Genomic DNA, 24,165 nt, shown 5'->3' on the forward strand with positions numbered 1-24,165 from the left:
GCAACCTAATTTAAAAGATGCAGGAGAGAGTTAACACAGATCAAATAAGAGGGAGTCATAAAGTGATGATGGAAATAACGTAATAGAACAAAAATTGATAATAACAACAATTTACTAATGTATAGTTTTGAGTCTGTCAGCTCCACATGGGCCCATGACATAGCAATATGCACAATGAAACCATTATTTATACACATCTAATACTGTTGGACAGTTAACTCAAATATAAGTATTGGGGGGTTTTCAATTAAAATTCTGCAACAAGTAAAAAAGAAAAGTAAATTTAACTAAATATTATTGCTATTGTTCAATTAGGTTTTGATTAAGCATCATTCTGCATGTGAAAGAAACCAATACACATTCACTCGAACTTCCATCACTTACGCATTATTCATCCCTTTTATAGCAGCACATTTATGTTACTGTTATTTTTGCTTTTTCTTCATTCATTTTCTGTCATTCATTATACATACCACGAAGATCCTTTCTGCATTACAACAATAAGACCTTCTATTAAGTGACCTACTGTTAATAATGAGATTGTCAATTATAATGCATGGTATTTGTATAGTGGCAGGCAGAATACTCAACATGCAGGTTGCTTTATCTTGTACTTTAAGCCAGTATTGCTATGTACAATTTGAGATACTGGTCTGGAGCATCTCAAGCTCTGGGGATCTGGACACATACAAATTCCCTGAGGCAGCTTATTCCTTCTGCCTTAAGACTCTTCCAATCCTGATTCATTGTAACATTCCTTTATTTACTTCCTTGCATTGCAGTTTACTAAACACACTTATCCCTCTTTCAAAGGCACTGAGTATGCTATTGAGAGCCATTCTAACATTTATGACAGCTCCCTTACCCCTGTTCTGCGACACTCCACCCCATCATTTCCCTGCCAACATCAGTTACTTATGCCGGGGTTCCTCAGTGATTACCAGCAGCACACACCATCTCCCTGGTGGTGTTGCAAATGAAGTTCAGTAAGGAAGAGGCCAGCAGCAGAAGGCACTGAGGATCCAGGGTCCTAGATCCCAAAAGCTCACCACTGCTCAGTTAAGTGCTTGGTTTGCTCTATATTTGGTGGGCTTTCCCAAAAAGGCAAATTATACTGAGACACTGACTCCAGGATCCAGAATAAGGTCAGAAATCTCAGTCTGTCTCACTCACGACTGTAGAACAGGAAGTCTTCAATCTGACCCAATCCCTTCATTAAATTGCAGAATTTTTTTGTTGGGCTTGAAATAAAAGCTTTTGTTTTAAAGAAGTCATTATATAAGGGGAGGCAACGGCCTACTGATTTATCGCTGCATTGTTAATCCAGAGACCCAGGTGATGTTCTGGGGACCGAGGTTCGAATCCTGCCACAGCAAATTGTGGAATATGAATCCAATACAAATCTGGACTTAAGAGTCTACTAATGACCATGATCCATTGTCGATTGTCTGGAAAAACCCATCTGGTTCACTGATGTCCTTTAGGGAGGGGAACTACCATCCTTACATGGTCTGGCCTACATCCTATGAATGAATGAAAAACGTTTTTAAAAATATAATATACATAATAATATTAAAAGATTAAATATCATATTTATAATAATTCTTAATGAAACTCAATTTTAACTATTTTTCTTTTGACATTTTTCAGAGAAGTGGTGGCCTGTTTGGCAACCATGTCAACCATGTCCCTGGAAAAGAACAAAACTTCGTCCAGCAAACAAATGTTACACAGCGGCCCCTGCAAGTTAAACGACCCTCAACTCCACCAATAACCGATTCTGAAAAATCACTTCCTTTGTCCAACCTTGAGAATTCTATATCACATAACCAATTTAATCACAGTTTTTCGGGAAAGGTATCACCAAATTCCACTAATGTCAATCTCAATAATGCCAATGTGTCCAAAATTGCAAATGGAAAGCACCCCAGGTCGTTAAAACATAAGCAAGCCACTGGTAAAAATTGCAACTCCCACACATCGTACATTGAAAAACCAAAGAAGTCAAGCAGCAGAAGGTAAGAACTTTCAATCGCTTGTCCTATAGAGTAAACAATGTCTTAAAAATTAAGATTTGTTCATTATCAAAATGCAAGGTGAAGAAATATTCGTTAAATAGGGAACTGATTAATTGAAATAAGAAAAGGATTCAGATGTTTGCCTTAAAAAGTTTACATTCATCCTCTATTTTAAATAAGCATGGCACATGTGTCACAGTGAAAAAGGAATTTGCGTTTTTAGTTGAGAAAATGCATTCCCTGATATATGAAATGTAAAAATATCAATGTTAAATAATGAACTTGCCACATTATTAACATATACACTAATCTAATGAGGCCATTTATTTAATCTAAAGCACAAGTGTTCAGTTTTGCTATGCATTGACATGAGACATTTAAAAGATGACTGCAGTGAAATCAATTGAAAACAAAATCTTTAGTTAACAGAAAAAAGGTTGTTTGTAACTGGAATTTATTTATAACAGATATCCTACCAGTTTTTCTTAAGAATAAGTTGGAATAGAAACAAATAAAAAACCTTGTTTAGTAAGCATTACCATAAAGTACTCCAAACAGCCATGCTACAAAATTTGGCTTAATTGTGCTAGTAATTTCAATACTTAATTAATCGCAAAATGTGTCAGCAGGGCTAGAGAGAGAAATCACAGGCTCATGTATTTCTCCTGCCACTAGGCCCCTTGCCACCAAGTGGTCGCCTCACCCCAAAATTTTTCCTCCTTCAGGTGTCCAGAATTGGGAACTGTGGCCACAATATTGTTATAGAGTCATAAAGTCATAGAGTCACGCAGCACGGAGTCATGCACCCTTCGGTCCAACCAGTCCATGCTGAACGTATTCCCAAACTAAACTAGTCTCACCTGCCTGCTCCTGGCCCATATCCCTCCAAACCTTTCCTATTCATATATCTATCAAAATATCTTTTACACGCTGTAATTGTACCCGTATCCACCACTTCATCAGGAAGTTCATTCCACATGCAAAGCACCCTCTGTGTAAAAAATTTGCCTCTTATGTCTTTTCAAAATCTCTCTCCTCGCACCATGAAAATGTGTTCCCTGGTCGTGAAATTCCTGTTGAACTACTTCAGATGGGTTTTGCCTATTGGCTTTTGTACCCTGTTCCTCTTCAGTGAGATTGTGATGAGTCAAATTCAGAAAACCTGCAATTCTGGTTGGGCTGGGGGAGGTGGTGGAATCATACCAATGTCACTCAACTTGTAACCTAGAGGCCCAGACTAATGCTCTGGGAAGATGGGTTCAAATTCCACTAAATCTCTATCTGGTCAAATTTAAAGTCAATTGGTAAGTCTGGAAATAAAAAAAACATGAAACCAATTGTCAAAAAACTCATTTGATTCACTAATATCCTTTTGGGAAGGAAATCTGCCATCCTTACTTAGTCTGACTGACTCTGACTCTTAACTGGCCTCTAAAATGGCCTAGCTAGCCTTTCAGGTGTATCTCAAAGTCTAAAGAAAGGAATGAAACCAGACAGCACATCCTATTATTGACCTAGGCACCAGAAATGAAAACCCTGTTGTACTAATCCTGCTTATTAATATCTGGGCTCCCTGCCAGAATGGGACAGCTGTCCCACCAACTAGTCAAACAGCCTGCCATTGTCATACTCCTGAATCATCATTTACAGACAATGACCCAGACATCCCACTCACCATCCCTGGGAATGTTCCGTCTCATCAGCTGGACAGACCCAATCAGAGGTGGTGGCACAGTGGCCTGCAATCAGGAGGGATTTGTTCTGGGAGTCATCATCACTGATTCCTAACCCCATTAAGTCATCAAATCTGACCTGAGAAAGGAAACCTTCTGCTGATTGCAAGAATTACTGGGGGGAGCCAAGGGTACGGAATGTACTCTGGCTCAGTGGCACCTCTATTGACTAAGCTGGCTTAGTCTCTGAGAACAAAGCTGCCAGACTGGGACTGGTGAAGGAAGAACTTGCGCTCAAGAATGAACTGTGCCATAGCTAAGCTGTTCCTGTAAAACTACAACATGAAGAAAAGGAAATATTTTTGAAAGGTTTAATTATGTTTGATTGTGTGACATTAAATCATACTGTAAGACAGGATCTGTCTCACAAAAATACAGTCACAGAAAAGTAATAAAGACACTAATATTACAAAGCATTGGGCAGTGAGAGTTAGGATTCAAGATGATAACCTCACCAGAAATTGGCGTCAGGTCATTGCTTACAGTAGTAGAAATAGTGCTGTCTGCGCTCTCATACGTCACCCATTTGAATTCCAATTTAAGATGATTATTTGGCTTTTCAGCAGGTGGTGTATTTTCTTGCAGTCCAGCTTAATGATCATTTGCCATGCTAATCAGTTATTACATCTGTAATTAAAATGTAAATCTGTAATTAAACCTGTAGTTGTTTGAAGAAGAGTTGGCAATACCACTGCCATCACATTTACAGTTGCTAATCGCCTTGGCTGGCTGGTCTTGAAACAGAGCAGGAATGGCAATTGATATTGCTAGTTAGCAGGTTAGAACTTTGGGGGTAGTTTCATTGCAACATTTTTAAAAGCATTTTCCAACATGATAGCTTCCTGCAAATCAATCATGTTATTCTAAACTTAGATCCTGGTTTCTTGTTTATCCCTTTTAGCTGTACAAGTTATTTTTGTGGAGATTGAGTTTTTCCCATACACAACAGTCCCTTTCTCCACTGTTTCTATAATATTAACCAAATCATTAATTCATCAAATCTACGATGTCATTTTTGCAAGTATTGCAGTACAAACTTTTTGCTTGCAATCCCAACTGAAGATGCAACTGTTAAAAATGTCAATATTAGGGTATTAGCCCCATGAAAGAGATTGAGGACTTCCATGAAATGCACATCAACCAAACCAAGGGTTAATGAAAGGCCAGTTGAACTTGCATCAGTTTGAAATTTAAAATGGTAAAATGGTAATTTTGCTTTTGTAAATTCACCACAGTTTCCAAGATTGAAATATTGCCAAGTAGAAGATTTATTGCCTGTGTTAAACACAAATTACATCAGTTGGCTTAAAATGAGTCTGTGACTTATGCTTACCGTGGCAGCTTAATATACTGTAATTACTAGGTAGTTTCAACCATGAATATAGATTTGTGAGTATCAGCAATGACACCCTAACATTTGGTAGCCATTAATTACGTTTCATTAAAGGTCAGTCTTGCACTTAAAATCTCAGCAGGTAGTAATACTTTGTTCACCTAGAGAATCCATTTTGTACAATACTAAATACAACATTTAGAAATGCATTGAGAGGAGCTGTGCATTTACAAACATGCATTTAACAAACTTTCATTTTGACATGTACAGTTGCCTCAGTTCATGGTACTTTTACTTAACTTTAGAATATGGAGGCTAGTGACAAGCCCAGTCATTATTGGAACTGGTGCCTTTGAGTTGAAAGACTAAACTGAGATCCTGTTACCTTTTCATTGGGTGTAGAAAAAGTCCTATGCACTCTCTGAAGATTGACATACGATCAGTTTCACAAATTATGCAGCTGCGTACAAACTTCTAAAATTAATTTAACAAACGAGAAGAATGAATTTTCTGAAAACTTATCCACAAAGAAAATGAAAGGCAGTTTGGCTTACTAAATCGTTTTTGCAGAGAGTTGGCAGGTGCTTGATTGGCTGAATGGCCTCCTATTCTGCAATGTTAGGATGATGCCTTGAGCCTATTTTGTCATGGAACTTAACCTTTTCAAAAGGAAAATTTTGCTTCATTATCTTTCAGATAACGTTTTTCAAAATGCAGCTACACATTAATAAGTATTATACCAACAGATGTTGTTTTTAAAACTTGAAAATGCAAATCTGAGTTTCAAATCCAAATTTACTCAAATTGAGTCATTTTTGTCTGTTTCAAAACACTCCGATTTCTCATTTCATATCATATCATATTATATTATTTTTGGGTGATGGACAATGTTGATGCACCATAAAGATATCATCACACAATCCTCCTCTGTGCTTGTTGTCACTTTGGCTGAGATAGTAGGGAAGTGTCAATCCCATGTATACACTAACTGAGAAATAGTATATAACATCCCACTACTCCATGGCATATTATTGGAGCACTGATTTGCTGAAGTGGTTTAAATATAAAATCACAATAAATAGAAGTATGAATTAACACATTTGGGTCTTTGAACCTGCTCTACAATTCATAGGAACCATAACTCCACCTTGACCTTTCACCATGACATAGGTTTATTCTTCTACTAGATTAGGCAAGTTCTTGGGGCTTGCCTCTACTTTCTCCATTGTGATATCATGGCATCATTGGGCCGCGATTAGCAACCCTGAGACAACAACAGTGTTCATAAAGAGACAGAGGAAGATCAAAGAGGGATGTAGTTGCATTGCAAGATTTTTCACAGCATCAATGCTAAATCTGTTCTATTCTTTGACAATTAGATATGCATTTATTGTGGAAAAGATGGAATGTACTAATACTTTATACTGTTGAGGTAAATTGCTAGCAAACAACAACCTGGCCAAACATTGTCAAAATGTTTGCAATGTAACTTGTAACAGGATGCCAGGTAGTCTAGAATACCAACTCACAACTAAAAGATTTTGAGAGAATATTCTTAGCTGTCAGATTGATAACCTTGTTTAATAAAACTAGAAGTTGCTGTTGACCTGATTAGGGACCACATGCTCAACAGACTAACAATAACAGTTTTCAGGCAATAACTATTGATAGATTTCATAATTTTACAGTTTCATTTGAAAGGTCAATGTTGCTTTTGTGAAAGAGCAATTTTGGAATTAGAAATATATTGAAATATAATGTATTTTCTAACCTTATTTTTCTAACTACTTTCTGGACCAGAACACGGTATTATGAAACTAACATTAGGTATGTCCTTTAATATTGACATATATTTGAATTGTTCAAATAATAATACGTTTAATATATTATTTTGATGGTACAAAAACAAAGAATTGTGAATCCTTGGAATTATAATGAAATGGAAAATGCTGGAAATACTCAGTCAGATCAGACAGCATCTTTAAAGCAAAGAACTGATCTATAGTTTCAATTCAATGGCCCTTCCTCAGTACTGATATATATTTCCAGCATTTTATGTCTTTTTTAAATCTTAAAAGTTGTTTTGATTTGTTATAGTTTAAATATTGAAGCATTAATTTTGATACCTTCAGAAATATTATTGTTTTCCTAACAGTATTTTGTTACAATCATAAAATGTTTTGATATTTTTAATTGCATTTGTATTTGTGAATTGCATATATTAACAGTAACATCAAAATGCAGAATCTAATTTTTGGAAAAAACAAGCTGTATTTTAATGTTGTGCTTTAATTTACCATAGATCTGATTCAGGTGATGGTTTTGTGCCTACCGTTTCTCAAGAGGAACCAAAGCCAGATGACTGGTTTGAGGATGAGCAGTATTCAGGAGATCAGGAATATTTTAGTGGGGAGGAGTATTATGAAGAAGACAGCATGCAGTCAGTGGATAGGTGAGATAACTGCATCATGACTGTATCTATCTTGTTAATCAATTTTGGAAAAATAAAAGTTCCTTTCGTATTGAAAGCATCAGTAGTCTCACCGCTTATATATGATCAGTTTTAAAACCATTTTCACATTAATCAGGAGTTAATTTTCAATATTTGCTGCAGGTAGCAATCACATTGGTTGCTTCTCCATGTTATATCATTTGTGAAAATAAAATTAAGGGAAGTGTAACTCGATAAATTTAACAGATTCTTTCAGAATAAAAGATTTATAAGATTTCCATTTCACAAATTTGTGTTATAGAGGAAGAAGTGCACTGTCATCTTTGGGTCCAATGCTGGCCTAAGTGCAACAAGTCAGCAAGGGCTGCCAACATTCACTCTGTACAATTATTGCACTCACTGTTTTTGTTTTTTTTGTAACCATTTGCACATTTTAACATACACATTAAGCCAATTAATTATGTTAGTGTTAGCCCTAACAGTCATTGATAGATCTACCTAGTGGTGCATAATCAAGACTACAAGAAAGTATAAGTTGTAATTCAAATATGTTAGTCTGATAATAGCCGTATACTGTCTGAAAAATGTTTTATTATGTTCCTTTTCTTCGAATTTTCTTTATGCAACGAAGGCAAATACATAGTGACTATCAGAATCAAATTCAAAGTAATGACCTGGATTTTGAAAGACCAAAGGGTTACCATCACCCCTGTGGTTACTATGAGGAAGATGAGCCGAGCAGTTATGCTGGATACCGGCGCTCACCTAAGCGACGATTGCTTCCACCAACACCTATAGGTGAATAGTTTCTTAGACCAGTTCAATAACATTTTTGTACATGTTTAATTCATTTTAATGTTTACATTGGCACATTCTATTTATTGACTAATCTGACAAAACAGTACTGAAAAATACTATTTGAAGTTTTCAAATGTAAGTTTACTTTATAGGAGCTCTTGGCACAAATTTATTGAAATTTTACTATTGTAATGAACATTGTAAAGTCATAAGACTTGCCAGAAATTTCAGAAAAAGACAAGGTTTGTCTTTCACTGGTTAGTAAAACTAGTGGAATCCAATTGAATGCAAATGCAATGAACTGGGGAAACAAACACTTATTTCTGTACAACGTAGGGAATAGCTGGTGAATGCTTAGAGGCTGCTTCATTTTCCACACATCGTGTATAGTTACAAACCAGTAAGAGGGCTTTTCTCTTTTAATTGCTCAAAATATACATTCAGGAGGTTTTTTAAATTGATCAAGTTTTAGATTCAATTAACCATGTCATTATTATCACCTTTTTCATAAATGAAAAGCGGCATACTGCACATGTAAAGCCACCACTGATGGCTCTGCCACTACTTATGTTTGGTATTTGCATTCAGTTTGGAGAATAAAATATTCTTCTGCAAGAGCAGAAGGCTTGCTCTCAACTGAATTATTCTCACAATTCCAAGAACTGGCATTATCCCAGTTTTTAAACAGATTTGTATCCGTACAAACAGTATTAACAGCATTGTGTGTAGGGTCTTGGACTGTACGTGCTATGCTTTACATGAGCAAAAAGCGAAGGATGGAATCCGATAGAGGTGTAATGAAGACAAGTTATTTTTAAGAACATTCTATAAAAGCAAGAGACAAACAGCTTCAGTAAAGAATTCCTGTGGACAGGGTGTTAGGTGTTTGAAGTTTAATGGCTGACACAGACAGTCCCCATTTTTATAAAGAAACTGGCATGTGCTGTCACTTGCAGTTACAAGTTATGCCAGTTACGCAATATACATTGGTTCTACATTGTCCTATTAAATTTAAAATTCTCTCATGTTTTGTGTCATACAGACTTTAAAATTGGCTCCTGCGCACCAAGATCTAGATCATTTATATACATCAGGAGAAGCAAGAGTCCCAGAACTGACACCTAGGGAATTCCATGACAAATCTTCTTCCAACCAAAAAAAACCCATTAAATCATTACTGTCTAATACTTAGACAATTTTGTATCTACATTGCTACTGTCCCTTTGATTACATGACCTGTAACTTTCTTCAGAAGTCTACTTGTATGTGGCATTAAGAGTAATCCGGAGATGGTTACTTTTAAGAGTTCCTGTTTGCTGGTTTTCTATCTAGCTCCCCAAATTCAGATTGCAGAATCAAATCCCTCTTCCTACCTGCATCGTTAGTACCAATGTGGACCAGGACCTCTGACTGTCTGCCCTCTCCCAGAAGAATGTCCTACAACCATCCTGTGACATCCCTGATCCTAGCACCAAGGAGGTAATAAACCATTTGGTCTGTTTCTGTGCCGTATGTCTCTATTACTATAAGAGTCACATTGAAGGTCACAGAAGCACCAGTCTGTTCCCCTAACTGTTCCTCCTCTACTGTACAGCTGGGCCAACTGTGGTGCCATGGATTTGGCTTTTACTGCACTCTTCCAACAGTGCATCCCTCTCACAGATATCCAGAATGGAAAGCCAATCAGTGAGCTGGACCCTGGGGCTCCTGCACTACCTTCTGTTTCTCTTAGATCACCTGGCGATCACCCCATTCCCTGTCTACCTGCATGCCCCTAATCTGCAGTGTAACTACCCCTCTGGATGTGCTAGCCACCCAGTTCTCTGCCTCATGGATGCACTTCAGTGACTCCTGCTGCTGCTTAATCTCTAGAACCCAGAAAGCAAGTTTGTGCATTGCAAACTTAGTCTTAAAATTGTTCTGGTCTCCTAATGGCCCATATGCATTTGTCGATCTCTGTTCACCTGGCATTTTCTTATTCCTTGGATAATATTTCTTCTCTGGGCAGTGCTATACCCATGGTGAGTGCCATGCAATAGTAACTGTTGCTGGTCCATTTCTTTGGACCTCTGAGGGTGTCATTTTATACTGTGCTCTGGTGATGAATTCACATCTTCTTGATGAATTGCTGACAGCGGAGGCACAGCTGCTGTAGTTGTTCATATATATGTCAGTAATTGCAACAATATACATTCACCGCATTTGATTGAACTGACAGTTGCTTGGCACAAGTCCCAATTGCCACATGGTTGAGAGCTTTGAAGATTTTCACTCTGATGGACTGTCCAATGCTCAGCTCTGACAATGACTTGGCATTTTAAAAAGTGAAGTCCACTTCGTCATTTCATTTTGGTTTTGTCACTCATCATTGTTATTACTTGTCGCTTCAGTTTTGTTTTAATTTGCTTTTGCAAGAGTAATTTGGTTGTATCCTGATGTTAACTCTTTGGACTAGGCTCTATCCCTCTCCCTGGCAACTGACTGAGACAAAGCCAATCTGTTAGCAACTTTAGTGTCATATTTGTGCCTGAAATGAGCTTTCATCCAAGCATTTGTGCTATCACTTTGACTACCTATTTTCATCTCCAAAATATTGCTCCTATCGTAGCTTATACCTGCTGCTGAAACCTTCACTCATGCCTTTGTTATCTGATGACTTCATTATTCTAAGCAGTCCTTGCTGCTTTCCCACATTCCCACCCTTTGTAAACTTGAGGTCATCCAAAACTCTGCCTCCCATGTCTTAAATCATATCAAGTGTCATTTCTCTATCATCCCTGTACTCACTGACCTACATTGACACCTGATCGAGCAATGCCTTGTTTTTGAAATTCTTCTCTTTCCACATTTCCGCGTGGCCTTGCCTCTCACCACCTCTGTAATGTCCTCCATGATTATTATACTATTCTAATTCTGAACTCTTAAACATCCTTGATTTTAATTGCTCTTCCATTGGTGGTCTTGCATTCAGCTGCCTAGGCCGTATGTTCTGTAATTCCCTATCTACATCTTTCTAACTTGCTTTCTTCCTTCAAAATGGTCCTTAAAACTTACCCTCTGATTAAGCTTTCGGTCATGTGATCTGATTTCCTTACTTAGCTTGCTGTCATTGTTTTTTACAATGCTCTGATGAAGAACTTTGATTTATCTTATTGTGTTAAATGTGCTATGAAAATATAAGTTTTGTTATATTTACTCATTATAATAAACTTGTTTTTGCAGCAAATCGAAGGCCCTCTTTCAATTTTGAGTGTCTACGCAGACAAAATAGTCAAGATGATGTCTCACTATCGCCTATATTCCAACAGCGTACGGCTCTTCCACTACATTTAATGCAACACCAGGTAAATATCTTGAATTCAACGCATCTGTTGATTCTTCATCTGATATGAAAATGATCATATACTGCTTCACCAAACAAAATTTCTCAAATGACTAAGGATGATGATAAATGCAATTGTAAAATTGCTGCCAATACTAGAGTTCTTTCCAGGACTGTTTTCAACAAGTTTCCTCACTAAGTTATGGTGGTGAAAAGCTGAATAATACAGAATTACAACAAGCCAGGTTAATTCACTTTTTCATCACATTTATGATGTACCTGGTCAGATGGAGCTGATGTGAAATTGTGTGCATAGATATGCAAGCAGAAGCAGGCTTGCTTATGTTGTAGCCTTTGCTCAAGTCTACCTTATTATATCAAGAATTGTATTTGCTTGAAATTGTAGAAGTAATGATGCCAGTGAGGAATCACTATATTCATGAGACAAGGAAATTGACGAATAATGGAGGGGAAAATAAATTCTAGCACATTATATGTGGTGTATAACAAATGATACATCACAAAATAATTAAAACATAATTCGTTAAAGCATCCAGTAGCTAGGAAAGTAACTTTTGATCATATATGTCTTGTGCACCATTTTTTAAAACCTACTTTTCTAATCAACCTGATCAGAGATGTTATTACACACCTCTGGTGCAGTTAAGACTTGAACCTGGGCCTCTCAGTAAGCTGCGCCACATTTTTTTTTACTTAAGTGCACGTTTTCTATCATAAAACTCTACCAATCATTTTACAATGAAAATTGTACATTATGTAAAGAAACATAGGAATAGGAGTAAGCTATTCAGCCCATTGAGATGGCTTTGCCATTCGATATGATCATGCCTGATCATTCACTTTAATACGTTTTTCCCACACTACTCCCACATCCCTTTATTTCACAGTCATTAAGGAAACTGTTAATCATAGAGAATTCCAAAGATTCACAAGTCTCTGAGTAAAACAAAATTCTTCTCATCTAAGTCCTAAGTAGCCTTACCCATATTTTGAAATTGTGTCCTCTGGTTCTAGACTCCTCAACCAGGGGAAACATCTAGCCTTCATCAACACTGTCTATCCTTTTAAGTACTTTGCAGTTTTCAGTAAGTTAACTTCTCATTCTTCAAGCTCGAGAGACTACAAGTCTAGCTTCCCCAATCCCCCTTCACTGGCAGTCCCGCCATCCTAAGAATTAGTCTGATGAACCTTTGTTGCAATCCCTTTGTATCAATAGTATCATTCCAAATGTTAGGGAATCAAAACTATATACAGTAGTCCAAGTACAGTCTAACTAAGTGCTATACAATTGATGCAAGTCTTTACTACACTTGTACTCAAATGCTTTTGCAATAAAAAAAATTATTGGGATGTCATGTTGCGGGTACACAGGACATTGTTTAGGCCAATTTTGGAATACTGCATTCAATTCTGGTCTTCCTGCTATAACTTGAAAGAATGCAGAAAAGATTTACGAGGATGTTGCCAGGGTTGGAGGGTTTGAGCTTTTTATATGGAGAGGCTGAACAGGCTGGGGCTATTTTCCTGAGCATCGGGGGTTGACGGGTGACCTTATAGAGGTTTATAAAATTATGAGGGGTGTGGATAGGGTGAATAGTCAAGGTCTTTTTCCCAAGGTAGGGGAGTCCAAAACTAGACAGCATAGTTTTAAGGTTAAAGGTTTAAAAGAGACCTGAGGGACAATTTTTTTCACACAGAGGGTGGTGCATATATGGAATGAGCTGCTAGAGGAAGTGGTGGAGGCTGGTACAATTCCAAGATTTAAAAGGAACCTGGATGGGTACATGAATAGGAAGGGTTTAAAGGGTTATAGACCAAATGTGAATTCCTCACAACATTCATTCCCACTTAGTTCTGTGTCATCCATGAGTTGAAAATATCATATTTGGTCTCCATGTCCAAATCACTAGTATGTATTGTGAATATCTCGTGCCCAAGTATGATTCTTGTGGTACCCCATTAGTCACAGCCTGCCAATGCAAGGATGACCACATTTATAACCATCTCCATGTTTTCTGCCTGTTGGCTAATCTTTAATCCATGCTAGTACATTGCCTCTAATCCCATTTGTTATAATTGTATTAAGCAATCTCTTGTGGGGCGCTTTCTCAAACGCCTTCTGAAAATCGAAGTGTACTATGGCCACCCATTACCCTTTATCAATTCTGTTGGTAACATTTTCCAAAAAAAGATTTGTCAAACACAATTTCCCATTCACAAATCCATGCTATTTCTAATCACTTCATAATTATCCAAAGTGTATATTTATCACATCCTTTATAATACTCTAGCATTTTTCTTACTAGTGATATAAGATTTAAGGCCTGTAGTTCTCTGTTTTCTCTCTCCTTCCCTCCTAAATAGTGGGCTAACATTTGCTAGCTTCCAATTTGTAGGAACCCTTCCAGAACCTATGGAATTTTGAAGGTGATCACCAATATGTCTACTATATCCACGGCTACCTCTTTCAACACTCTGGAATGTGGATTATGGGGGAGTCAAGAACCAGGGGTCTTAGTTTAAGGATAATCATAGAATCCCTACAACTTGGAAGCTGGCCGTTCAGCCCATCGAGTCTAGACTGACCTTCCAAAGAGCATCTCACCCAGACTTACCCTCTACCCTATCCCTGTAACCCCACATTTCCCATGGCTAATCCACCTTGCCTGCACATCCTCCCTGGACATAATGAGGCAATTTAGTATGGCCAATCCACCTAACCATCACATCTTTGGACTGTGGGAGGAAACCAGAGCTCTTGGAATAAACCCATGCAGACACAGGGAGAATGTGCAAACTCCACACACAGTTGCCCGAGGCTGGAATCAAACCTGAGTGCCTGGCACTGTGAGGCAGCAGTGCTGACCACTGAGCCACTGTGCTGCCCTTGATGAGGTGTAAACATTTTAAGACTAAGGTAAAGAGAAACCTCTTCACCCAGAGACTGGTGAGCCTGTAGAATTCACGACCACAGAAAGTGGTTGAGGCCAAAACACTGTATTCTCAAAAAGGTGGTAGATATAGTTGTTGTGGCTAAAGGGGTCAACAGATGGCCGGGGTGGGGGATTAGAATATTGAGCTCAATGATCAGCCATGATCATATGAATGGTGGATCAGGTTTGAGGGGTCAAATGGCCTATTCCTGCTCCTGTCTTCAATGTTTCTATGCTGATATTATCAGGTCAGGTGGAGTTATCAATCTTCAGTTACATTCATTTCTCCAGAAGAACCTTTTTACTAATATATGTCAATTCCACATTCTCCCTAGTCCTACTGGTCTCTAATTCTTGTAAATTTCATGTATTTTCCTCAGTGAAAACAACATAACGTAACAATTTGGTATCTCTGCCATTTCTCTGTTCCCTGTGATGAATTCTGCTGACTCTACCTGTAATGGACCCACGTTTATCTTAGTCAAACATTTTCTTTTTTACAAACAGTTTGTTTTCAAGCCTTTTCCTAGTTTAGATTATGGTCTATTTTTCCTTTATCAGTTCCTTGATCCTCTTTTGATGAATTCTACAACCCGCCCGATCCTCAGATTTGTTCCTTTTTCTTTCTTTATTCATTCACGGGATGAGGGGCATCGCTGGCTAGGCAGCATTTATTGCCCATCCCTAATTGCCCAAAGGGCAGTTAAGAGTCAACCACATTGCTGTGGGTCTGGAGTCACACATAAGGCAGACCACATAAGAATGGCAGTTTCCTTTCCTAAACGACATTAGCAAACCAGATGGGTTTTCCGACAATGGATTCACTGTCATTGTTAGATTCTTAATTCCAGATATTTATTGAATATGCATTCCACCATCTGCAGTGGCAGGATTCAAACCCAGGTCCCCAGAACGTTATCTGGGTCTCTGGATTAACAGTCCAGCGATAATACCACTAGCCCATCACCTCCCCCGCCTCCCTCCTTCCTATTCCTGTTTCTAAAAACATATATATATATATAACATTATTCCAATCTGCTCACAATTACAGGAACAGAGAGTAAATTTGCTCAGAACTCAGATTCATTATACATCAACTTGTTCAAGCATGTTATAAACTGGAGAGTCAAAGCTAAATCATCAATTTTAAAACAATAACTCAAATTTCTATTTATCTCTCTACATATGGCATTGTAAATAGTGTTTCTTTACCAATAGAGAACTCAACTGCAATAGTAAATAAACTCTGGTCATGTGTAAAATGCACTACTTCACTTTGGCGCCACAATTCAAGACAACTTATATGCATGAGACCTGTGGGAAAAGTGAGTAGTAAAAAAAAGTCAGTGATAGTAGGAAGCGTCATAGATTCATTCTGTGGATCATCTTACTGTTTACACACTGACAGATATTTTGCCAGCACGGGATAAGGTGAAGTTTCCATGAATTAAATTCAGAACCAAATGCTTCAGTAATTTACAGTGACTGCTGGTGCTTTAAATTTCTCTTTGACTATAGTGGCAATGTATTGCAACGGGATTGGGAAACCATCTATTAAACTTCGATTCATGTTTATTTTTCTGTACAATTATAAAAAATGATGGATTCTGTGATTATATTTGTACAATTAATTTCTCTCTCTATGAATAAATAGGTTATGGCTGTGGCAGGAATGGATTCTTACAAAAGTAGAAGACTGTCACCAGCACGATCAACACGGTCATGGGCAACACCTCCTGCTACACCACCCAGCAAAGAGCGCTCTCCATACTACACTCCTCTGATCCGTGTAGATCGTGTTGAATCCAGAGAAAATATGAATAGTAATCCTCCCTCAATGAGCAGGAGCTCTTGGTATACCGACGATATTGACATTCCTTACAAAATCTATACACCATCAAATCTAGCTGTTCCCAATAACTTCTTACAACGATATTATGACAAACGAGGGAGTGCAGACAGTCTGGTAGAAGCTGTAAGTATTCAACCTTTCTCGTGATATAATGTGTAATGATGTTCATGTTCAAGCATTGTGAAAACAATCTATATATGATGTAGTCCAATATTCCATTGGTCTGTTTTGTTTTATTTTCTCACCATTCCTTTCTAACCTGGGTGTCAGACATCATCCTTCAAGTGAGAAAGTGGAGTCCCTGACATTGACTCTGGTCTCCAATAACAGAATGTGGTTAATCAGCATTAGGGTTAGTTTAAACGGGCTGGAAGAATGGAAAATATTACTTCTTGACTCCTTTTGCTGATTATACCTTCATTCAACAAGCACATATAAACCTGTTGATACTGACCTAACTGAGACAAAAATGCTTTATGAGAAATAAACAGCCCTGTAATTTCAGCTTGTGAACGTCTTGGTAGCAGTTTAAATTATTAAACCATCTTGCATGAGGAGCACTGAATTTAATTCCCTTTGATATGCATGACTACAGCTTAAAGAGAGAAAATACTGCTGACTGACAGCATATTATGAACACCAGGTTGGACATGGTATGACAATAATACCTTTGCTCCTTCTAATCTCCCTTCAGGAGCAGGATAATTTTAATGGTTGTCAGCAGTATTTGACAAGGTGAGGTTAGATAACCCACTGCTTGATTTTGGTACAATTTATGTTAACTGACTGAAATGACATTATTACCAAAGATAAATTTTGCACAATGCAGGGTGCCACAGTCTGAGTATCAGCAGTTCTGCAGCACTCTACTGAGACCATATTTTAAATTTCAACATTGACTCGGATGCAAAACAGGCAATAACAGATTAGTCACTCATTGTGGAATCTTTATGGGCACTAAAAGAGGACGTTCTGTCCATTGATTCCATGTTGGCATTCTCCACAGCAATCCAATCAGCCACATTACACCCTACCTATTGTCTTTTCCATTGAAGTGAATGACAGCTGGGACAGACGCTAATGAAACCCATTCTCAACCCCATCTTGCCTGTACATTGAAGGGCATAGAATCATTGCTGAATGAGTGTTACCAAAACATAAAGTTCCTGAAACTTGGGTTAAACTAGCCAGACATGACTGGGGCCTCCATACTATTTGTCCCACAGAGTTTCCCACAGGAGTGGTATGCTGAAACCTGTTTAAAAAAAAAAAAAAAAAAATCCAACAAGACTGGAGGACTGAAATTAGAAGAAGCAGAGCAGCAAATTTCATCAGACTAGGAAATCTAAGATGAAGATGAAGAGTTAGCAGATAGAGGAAACAGTAAGCACCTTTTAAGCAAAGTATGAAAGGGAGGACATAAATGCATAGCAATTCCTCTGACTGCTTATTATCCTGCCTTGAAATGTTACACGATGCCCTTCTGCATTTATAATACTTACTACATCCTTCACCATTCCCTTTAAACCTGCCTTGAAGAACTCATTCATTAAGTTAACTTATATTTCAACGATGTATTGATACAGTACAGACATGGACGCTTCCATAACAGCACTAAATCAGTCAGAAATGATTAAAATTATTAATTTCCAGTACAATAATTTCAATCAGTTTATTTCACATACCAGTGAAAAGCATGTGTGTTTTTTTTTCCAAAAATGTTTAGAGTCTACTACTCCAAACAGTAGTGCTGTACTGGCCTCAGCCAAACTGTTGGAAGGCTATTGTTTCAGATATTGTGATCCTTGAGATTCTCATGATGTGACGGCGGAACTGCATTTCAGCTGCTGCCTGTTCCAGCTTCCATACTGACACTATTTTGGATAGAAGTTAGGAATGTGGTAAGGATCAGACATTCACGGATCATTACAGGACAATATAAACCCCACCTGTAGCAACAACATTGCTCCTGTGAGATTTGCACCAGCACTTTCACTGATCTTGTTGACTGCACATTATAGAAGATGAGTGACCCCGTGTCAACTAACCTGGCCAAAGTAGATAAATTGTTCTCAAAAGCAAAGCTTTATTGCAGCCATTTGAGCTTCCACAAAAGTTCCAAATACAGGTAACATTGACTCCTGTTATTAGGACATTGTGGCAGAATCCCAGAAGATGGGCACATAGTATCACAGAATAGCCACAGTGCAGAAGACCATTTGGCCCATCATATCTACAGTAGTTATCCAAATAGCATTATGGTTCAGTGCTATCATCTTGCCTTTTCCCCCAAGCTGTTGCACATTGCAAATCACTGAAATCTGCGCCCTCTCATTCTTGATCCTTCTACAAGTGGGGACAAATTTCTTGCTATCCTATCCAGACTTTTAATTTGAACATTTCTATAAATCTTCTTTTGGCCTTCTTGCCTCCAAGGAGAACAGTCCCAATCTCTTCATTCTATCCCCACAGCTTAAGTTTCTTATCCTTTGAACTTTTTTTTTAGAAATCCCTTCTCTAGATTCTCCAATGTACTCACATCCTTCCTACAGAATGGTGTCCAGAATTGTACACAATGTTTCAGCTAATTTCTAACTACTGTCACAGCATAACCTCCTTGCTTTGTACTCTATAAAAAACCCAGGATACTATATGCTTTATTGACTGCACTCTCCACCTGTCCTGCCACCTTTGCTGGTCTATGTACATATATACCCAGGTCCTTCTACTTCTGCATTCTTTAAGTATCATATCCCCTACTTTGTATTTCTGTCCATGTTCTTCTGACCAAAGTACATCACATCTCACTTCTGTGCATTGAACTTCATTTACCATCCACCTGCTCACTCCACCAACTTGTCTATGTCCTTTTGGAGTTCTACACTGCCATCCTCACAACTTAGAATGCTTCCAAGTTTTGTATCATCTGCAAGTATTTAAGTTGAACCCAGCACACCAAGATCTAGATGATCAATATCTATCAGGAAATGTAAGGGTCCCAAAACTACCTCTAAGAAACTCCACCACAAACCTTGCTCCAGCCCAAAAATATTCATTGACCACTACACTCTCTCTCTCTCTCCTATCAGTAAGCCAATTTTGTAACACTGTTGCTACTGTCTCTCTCTTGTTCCATGAGCTATAGATTTTTTTCACGTCTGCTGTGCGCCCTGGTTATCAAATGTCATCTGGATGTGCATGCGCACATGAACAGCTTTACTTTTATCAGCCTTTTCTGTTCGCTCTTCAAAAAGAAATTCTAGCAATTTTCTGATTTTCCCCTTTAGAAATTCATGCTGGCTTTTCCCAATCAACACACTTTTTTCAATGTGACTACTAATTCTTTCCTGAATAATTGTTTCTAGAAGTTTTCTGACCACTGAAGTTTAAGTAACTAGTCCGTAATTGTTTAGCTTAACCTTTGCGAATAAGGGCATTTGCCCTTATTTGCGATTTGCCCTACGTTTGCAATTCTCTAGTCTTCTGGCACCTCCCCTGAGTCTAGTGAAGACTGAAAAATTATGTCAAGTGTCCCTGCAATTTCCATGCTGACTTCCTTCAATATCCTAGGACGCATCTCATGTAGTTCTGGTGTTTTATCAATTTCAAACCTTCTGGTCACAACAGCTTGGGTAGCTTCTTGGTAAAAACAGGTGCAAATATTCATTTAACACCTCAGTCACGCCACTTGCTCCCATATGTAAATCCTCTTTTCGGTCCCTAATCAACTCTAATCCTTTCACCTGAAGTGCCTATAGATGACTTTGAGATTCTTTATGTTTTCTTTTCTCGTAATCCCTTTTTGCTGAAATACTTTTTCATCTCCCCTCTGAACCTTCTGTATTCCCCTTGGTTTGCAATTGTACTTTCTACCTGAAGACTGTCATAGCACACTTTATTCTAAATTTCTATCTCCTTTTCCATTCAGGGAGCTTGGGGTTTGTTCACCCTCCCTTTCCCTTTTGAGTAATATTCTACACTGCAGAATTGTGATGCCATGAAAGATAACAGCACATAAGCAAGAAACTCATTCATAGTCATAGAGATGTACAGCTCATCCATGCTGACCAGATATCCTAAATAAATCTAGTCCCCTTTGCCAGTATTTTGTCCCTATCCCTCTAAATCCTTCCTATTTGTATACCCATCCAGATGCCTTTTAAATGTTGTAACTGTACCAGCTTCCACCACTTCCTCTGGCAGCTCGTTCCATACATGCACCATCCTCTGCATGAAAAAGTTGCCTCTGAGGGACTTCTTAAATCTTTCCCCCCTTACCTTAAACCTATGCCCTCTAGTTTTGGACTCCCCCACCCTGGGGAAAAGACCTTGTCTATTTACCCTATCCATGCCTCCTCATGATTTTACAAACTTCTGTAAGGTCACCCCTCAGCCTCCGACGCTCCAGGGAAAATAGCCCCAGCCTTTCCCTATCGCTCAAACCTTCCAATTCTGGCAACATCCTTGTAAATCTTTTCAGAATCCTTTCAAGTTTCACAACATCTTTCCTATAGTAGGGAGACCAGAACTGAATGCAGTATTCCAAAAGTGGCCTAACCAATATCCTGTACAACCGCAGCATGAACTCCTATACTCAATGCAGTGACCAATAAAGGCAAGCATACCAAACGCTCTCTTCACCATCCTATCTACCTGCGATTCCACTTTCAAGGAACTATGAACCTGCACTCCAAGGTCTTTTCGTTCAGCAACATTCCCCAGGACTTACCATTAAGTGTATAAGTTCTACCCTGATTTGCCTTTCCAAAATGCAGCACCTCATGTTTAAACTAAATTAACACTTTAAGCCAAAGCTTTTCAATACTTCGTGTAATTGCTTGTTTGTGGAAAGTATTTGTCTTCCTACTGCTCATGCCTGAATACCCTCATGTCTATCTGTGAAAATTACCAGATAATTTGGTTTTATAATATTGATTGACAGGCAGCTAGATTATTAGGTCATTTTCATGTCTGTGAAAGACACCCCTGCTCTTTAAAATATTTCCATGGGACCTTTTACAAGCACCTGAGAGGGTAGACATAGAAATATAGAGCACAGAAGCAGGAATACGCCATTCGATCCTTCAAGCCCGCCCTTAATACAATACGATCATGGCTGATCGTCTAACTCAGGATTCTGTTTCCCCTTTTTACCCAGATCCTCTTAGCCCAAAGAACTAAGTTTGTGAGACAAGACCTCCTCTCCTCCCAGCTTATGTAGCTTGTGTGTCCCCTCTGATGCCCCAAATCTGTCTCTGCATGTTCCCATGAAAGTGGGAAACTTGGTTGGTATGGACGAATTGTACTGAAGGGTCTGTTTCGATGCTGTATGACTCTCTAAGTCTCTCAATGTGTTTTGGTGCCTTGTTGAAGGAACCTTTTTTGATTGGTCACAAGCCAGGGTCTCCCATGAATCAGAGATGTTTGACTGCTTCAGGGATCCTCTGAGGACATTCCTAAAGCCTTTCTGTTGTTCTCTGAGGAGTTTCCTGCTGCCACTAAACTCTGAGTAGAGCAGTCTTTCAGTCTGGCATATGTTTCCTCTGCTTGAACCAATGTATTGTCTGTTAACAGGGTATTCGATGATGGAGTCAGAATATCGGAGCCCAGATCTGTCCTTAGCCAATCTTTTCTCACAAACATGATGCAGCAACAATCAATAGGTCACAATCAGGACTAGGGGCTCTAACATTTTTAAAAATTACCAATCGCAGGTCATTCACAATTAAAGATCATTAGTCTACTGTAAAGCAAAACTAAACTTTCTGTATATTAGGATAGTTTAGTATCATACCTAGTGGTGAAATTACACACTTGACCAGAGATTTTTAATTCCAAATTTTGAGCTGTTTTAAAAGTACAACAGTTATTCAAATAGGTTCCTGAATACTTTAGAATATCCCAGTCAACAATATATTTATTATATAGAATATATACTTAATGCTGAAGTTCTGGATAGCTATATGAAAGGATGAGTATATGAAAGGAAGGGTTTAGAGGGATATGGGTCAAATGGGACTAGATTAATTTAGGATACCTGGTCGGCACGGATGAGTTGGACTGAAGGGTCTGTTTCCATACTGTACAACTCTATGAATCTAAACTATATCTGACTCTTTGAAAACATTCAATGTTTCCGCTTTCTGTGAGAATTCCACAGGCTCACCTCTCAATGAAAAATTCCTCACGCTCAGTTTTAAATGGCCTACACCATATCCTTAGCCTGTTACCCCTGGTTCTGGACTTACTGGTCATCAGGCACATCCTTTCTGTGTTTACCCTGTCAAATCCTGTTAGAATTTTATGGATTTCTATGTGCCTCCCCAACAGAAACTCCAGTGAATATAGTCCTAACTGATTCAATCTCTCTTCATTTGTCAGTGCTGCAATCCCCAGAAATCTGCATTTGCCCCCTCTCTTAACTTGTGGGGTTAGTATAGATTTACAGTAGCTTCTGTTGGTGCAGACTTGTTGAGCCAAAGGTCGTCTTCTGTACTCTATGATTTGTTACTCTCAACATCCAAATCACACTGAAGCATCTCAGCATCCTCCTCACAGTTCACCTTCCCACCCAGCTTTGTGTCATCTGCAAACTTGGAAATATTAAATTTAGTTCCCTCATCTAACTCACTAACATATACTGTGAACAGCGAGGATGCAAGGACTAGTTGCTGCCAGCCACTGGAAAAAGACTTGTTTATTCCTGCAATATGTTTGTCGGCCAACCACTTCTCGATCTCTGTGGTAAACTACCCCCAATCCTATGTACTTTAATTTTATATGCTAATCTGTTATTTGGGACCTTATTGAAAAATTTCTGAAAGTCCAAGTAAATCACATCTACTGGTTACATCCTTAAAAGATTCTAATAGATTTGTAAAGCATGATTTTCCTTTCATTAATCCGTGCCAATTCTGTCTGATCCTGTCATTGTTTTCCAAGTGTTCTGCTATTAAATCACTTATAATGGACTCCGAGATAGTAGGAACTGCAGATGCTGGAGAATCCGAGACAACAAGGTGCAGGGCTGGATGAACACAGCATACCCCCATACCTCCTCCCTCCAGGCCCCAAGAAGACTTTCCACATCAAGCAGATGTTCACCTGCACATCTGCCAATGTGGTATACTGCATCCGCTGTACCCGGTGTGGCTTCCTCTACATCGGGGAAACCAAGCGGAGACTCGGGGACCGCTTTGCAGAACACTTACGCTCGGTTCGCAACAAACAACTGCACCTCCCAGTCGCGAACCATTTCAACTCCCCCTCCCATTCCTCAGACGACATGTCCATCCTGGGCCTCCTGCAGTGCCACAACGATGCCACCCGAAGGTTGCAGGAACAGCAACTCATATTCCGCTTGGGAACCCTGCAGCCCAATGGTATCAATGTGGATTTCACAAGTTTCAAAATCTCCCCTCCCCCTACCGCATCCCAAAACCAGTCCAGCTCGTCCCTGCCTCCCTAACCTGTTCTTCCTCCCACCTATCCCCTCCTCCCACCTCAAGCCGCACCTCCATCTCCTACCGACCAACCTCATCCCGCCCCCTTGACCTGTCCGTCCTCCCTGGACTGACCTATCCCCTTCCTAACTCCCTACCTACACTCACCTTTACTGGCTCCATCCCCGCCTCTTCGACCTGTTTGTTTCCTCTCCACCTATCCTCTCCTCTATCCCTCTTCTATCCGCCTCCCACTCTCTC

The 24,165-nt window shown here is 38.9% G+C and overlaps 1 protein-coding gene across 1 annotated transcript in view; it reads left to right on the forward strand.

The window, feature by feature from the left end:
- The window catches only part of cacna1da (calcium channel, voltage-dependent, L type, alpha 1D subunit, a), a 504,619-nt gene that overhangs the window by 471,329 nt on the left and 9,125 nt on the right, over nt 1-24,165 (forward strand). Inside the window, exons 43-47 of the mRNA XM_048606392.1 lie at nt 1,651-2,018; nt 7,387-7,536; nt 8,168-8,334; nt 11,557-11,678; nt 16,265-16,585. Of these exons, the coding sequence (XP_048462349.1) occupies nt 1,651-2,018; nt 7,387-7,536; nt 8,168-8,334; nt 11,557-11,678; nt 16,265-16,585 (1,128 nt within the window). The remainder of the gene's footprint in view (nt 1-1,650; nt 2,019-7,386; nt 7,537-8,167; nt 8,335-11,556; nt 11,679-16,264; nt 16,586-24,165) is intronic.

The sequence above is a fragment of the Rhincodon typus genome, chromosome 16 (assembly GCF_021869965.1).
Source record: "Rhincodon typus isolate 14 chromosome 16, sRhiTyp1.1, whole genome shotgun sequence".
NCBI classification, from domain to species: domain Eukaryota; kingdom Metazoa; phylum Chordata; class Chondrichthyes; order Orectolobiformes; family Rhincodontidae; genus Rhincodon; species Rhincodon typus.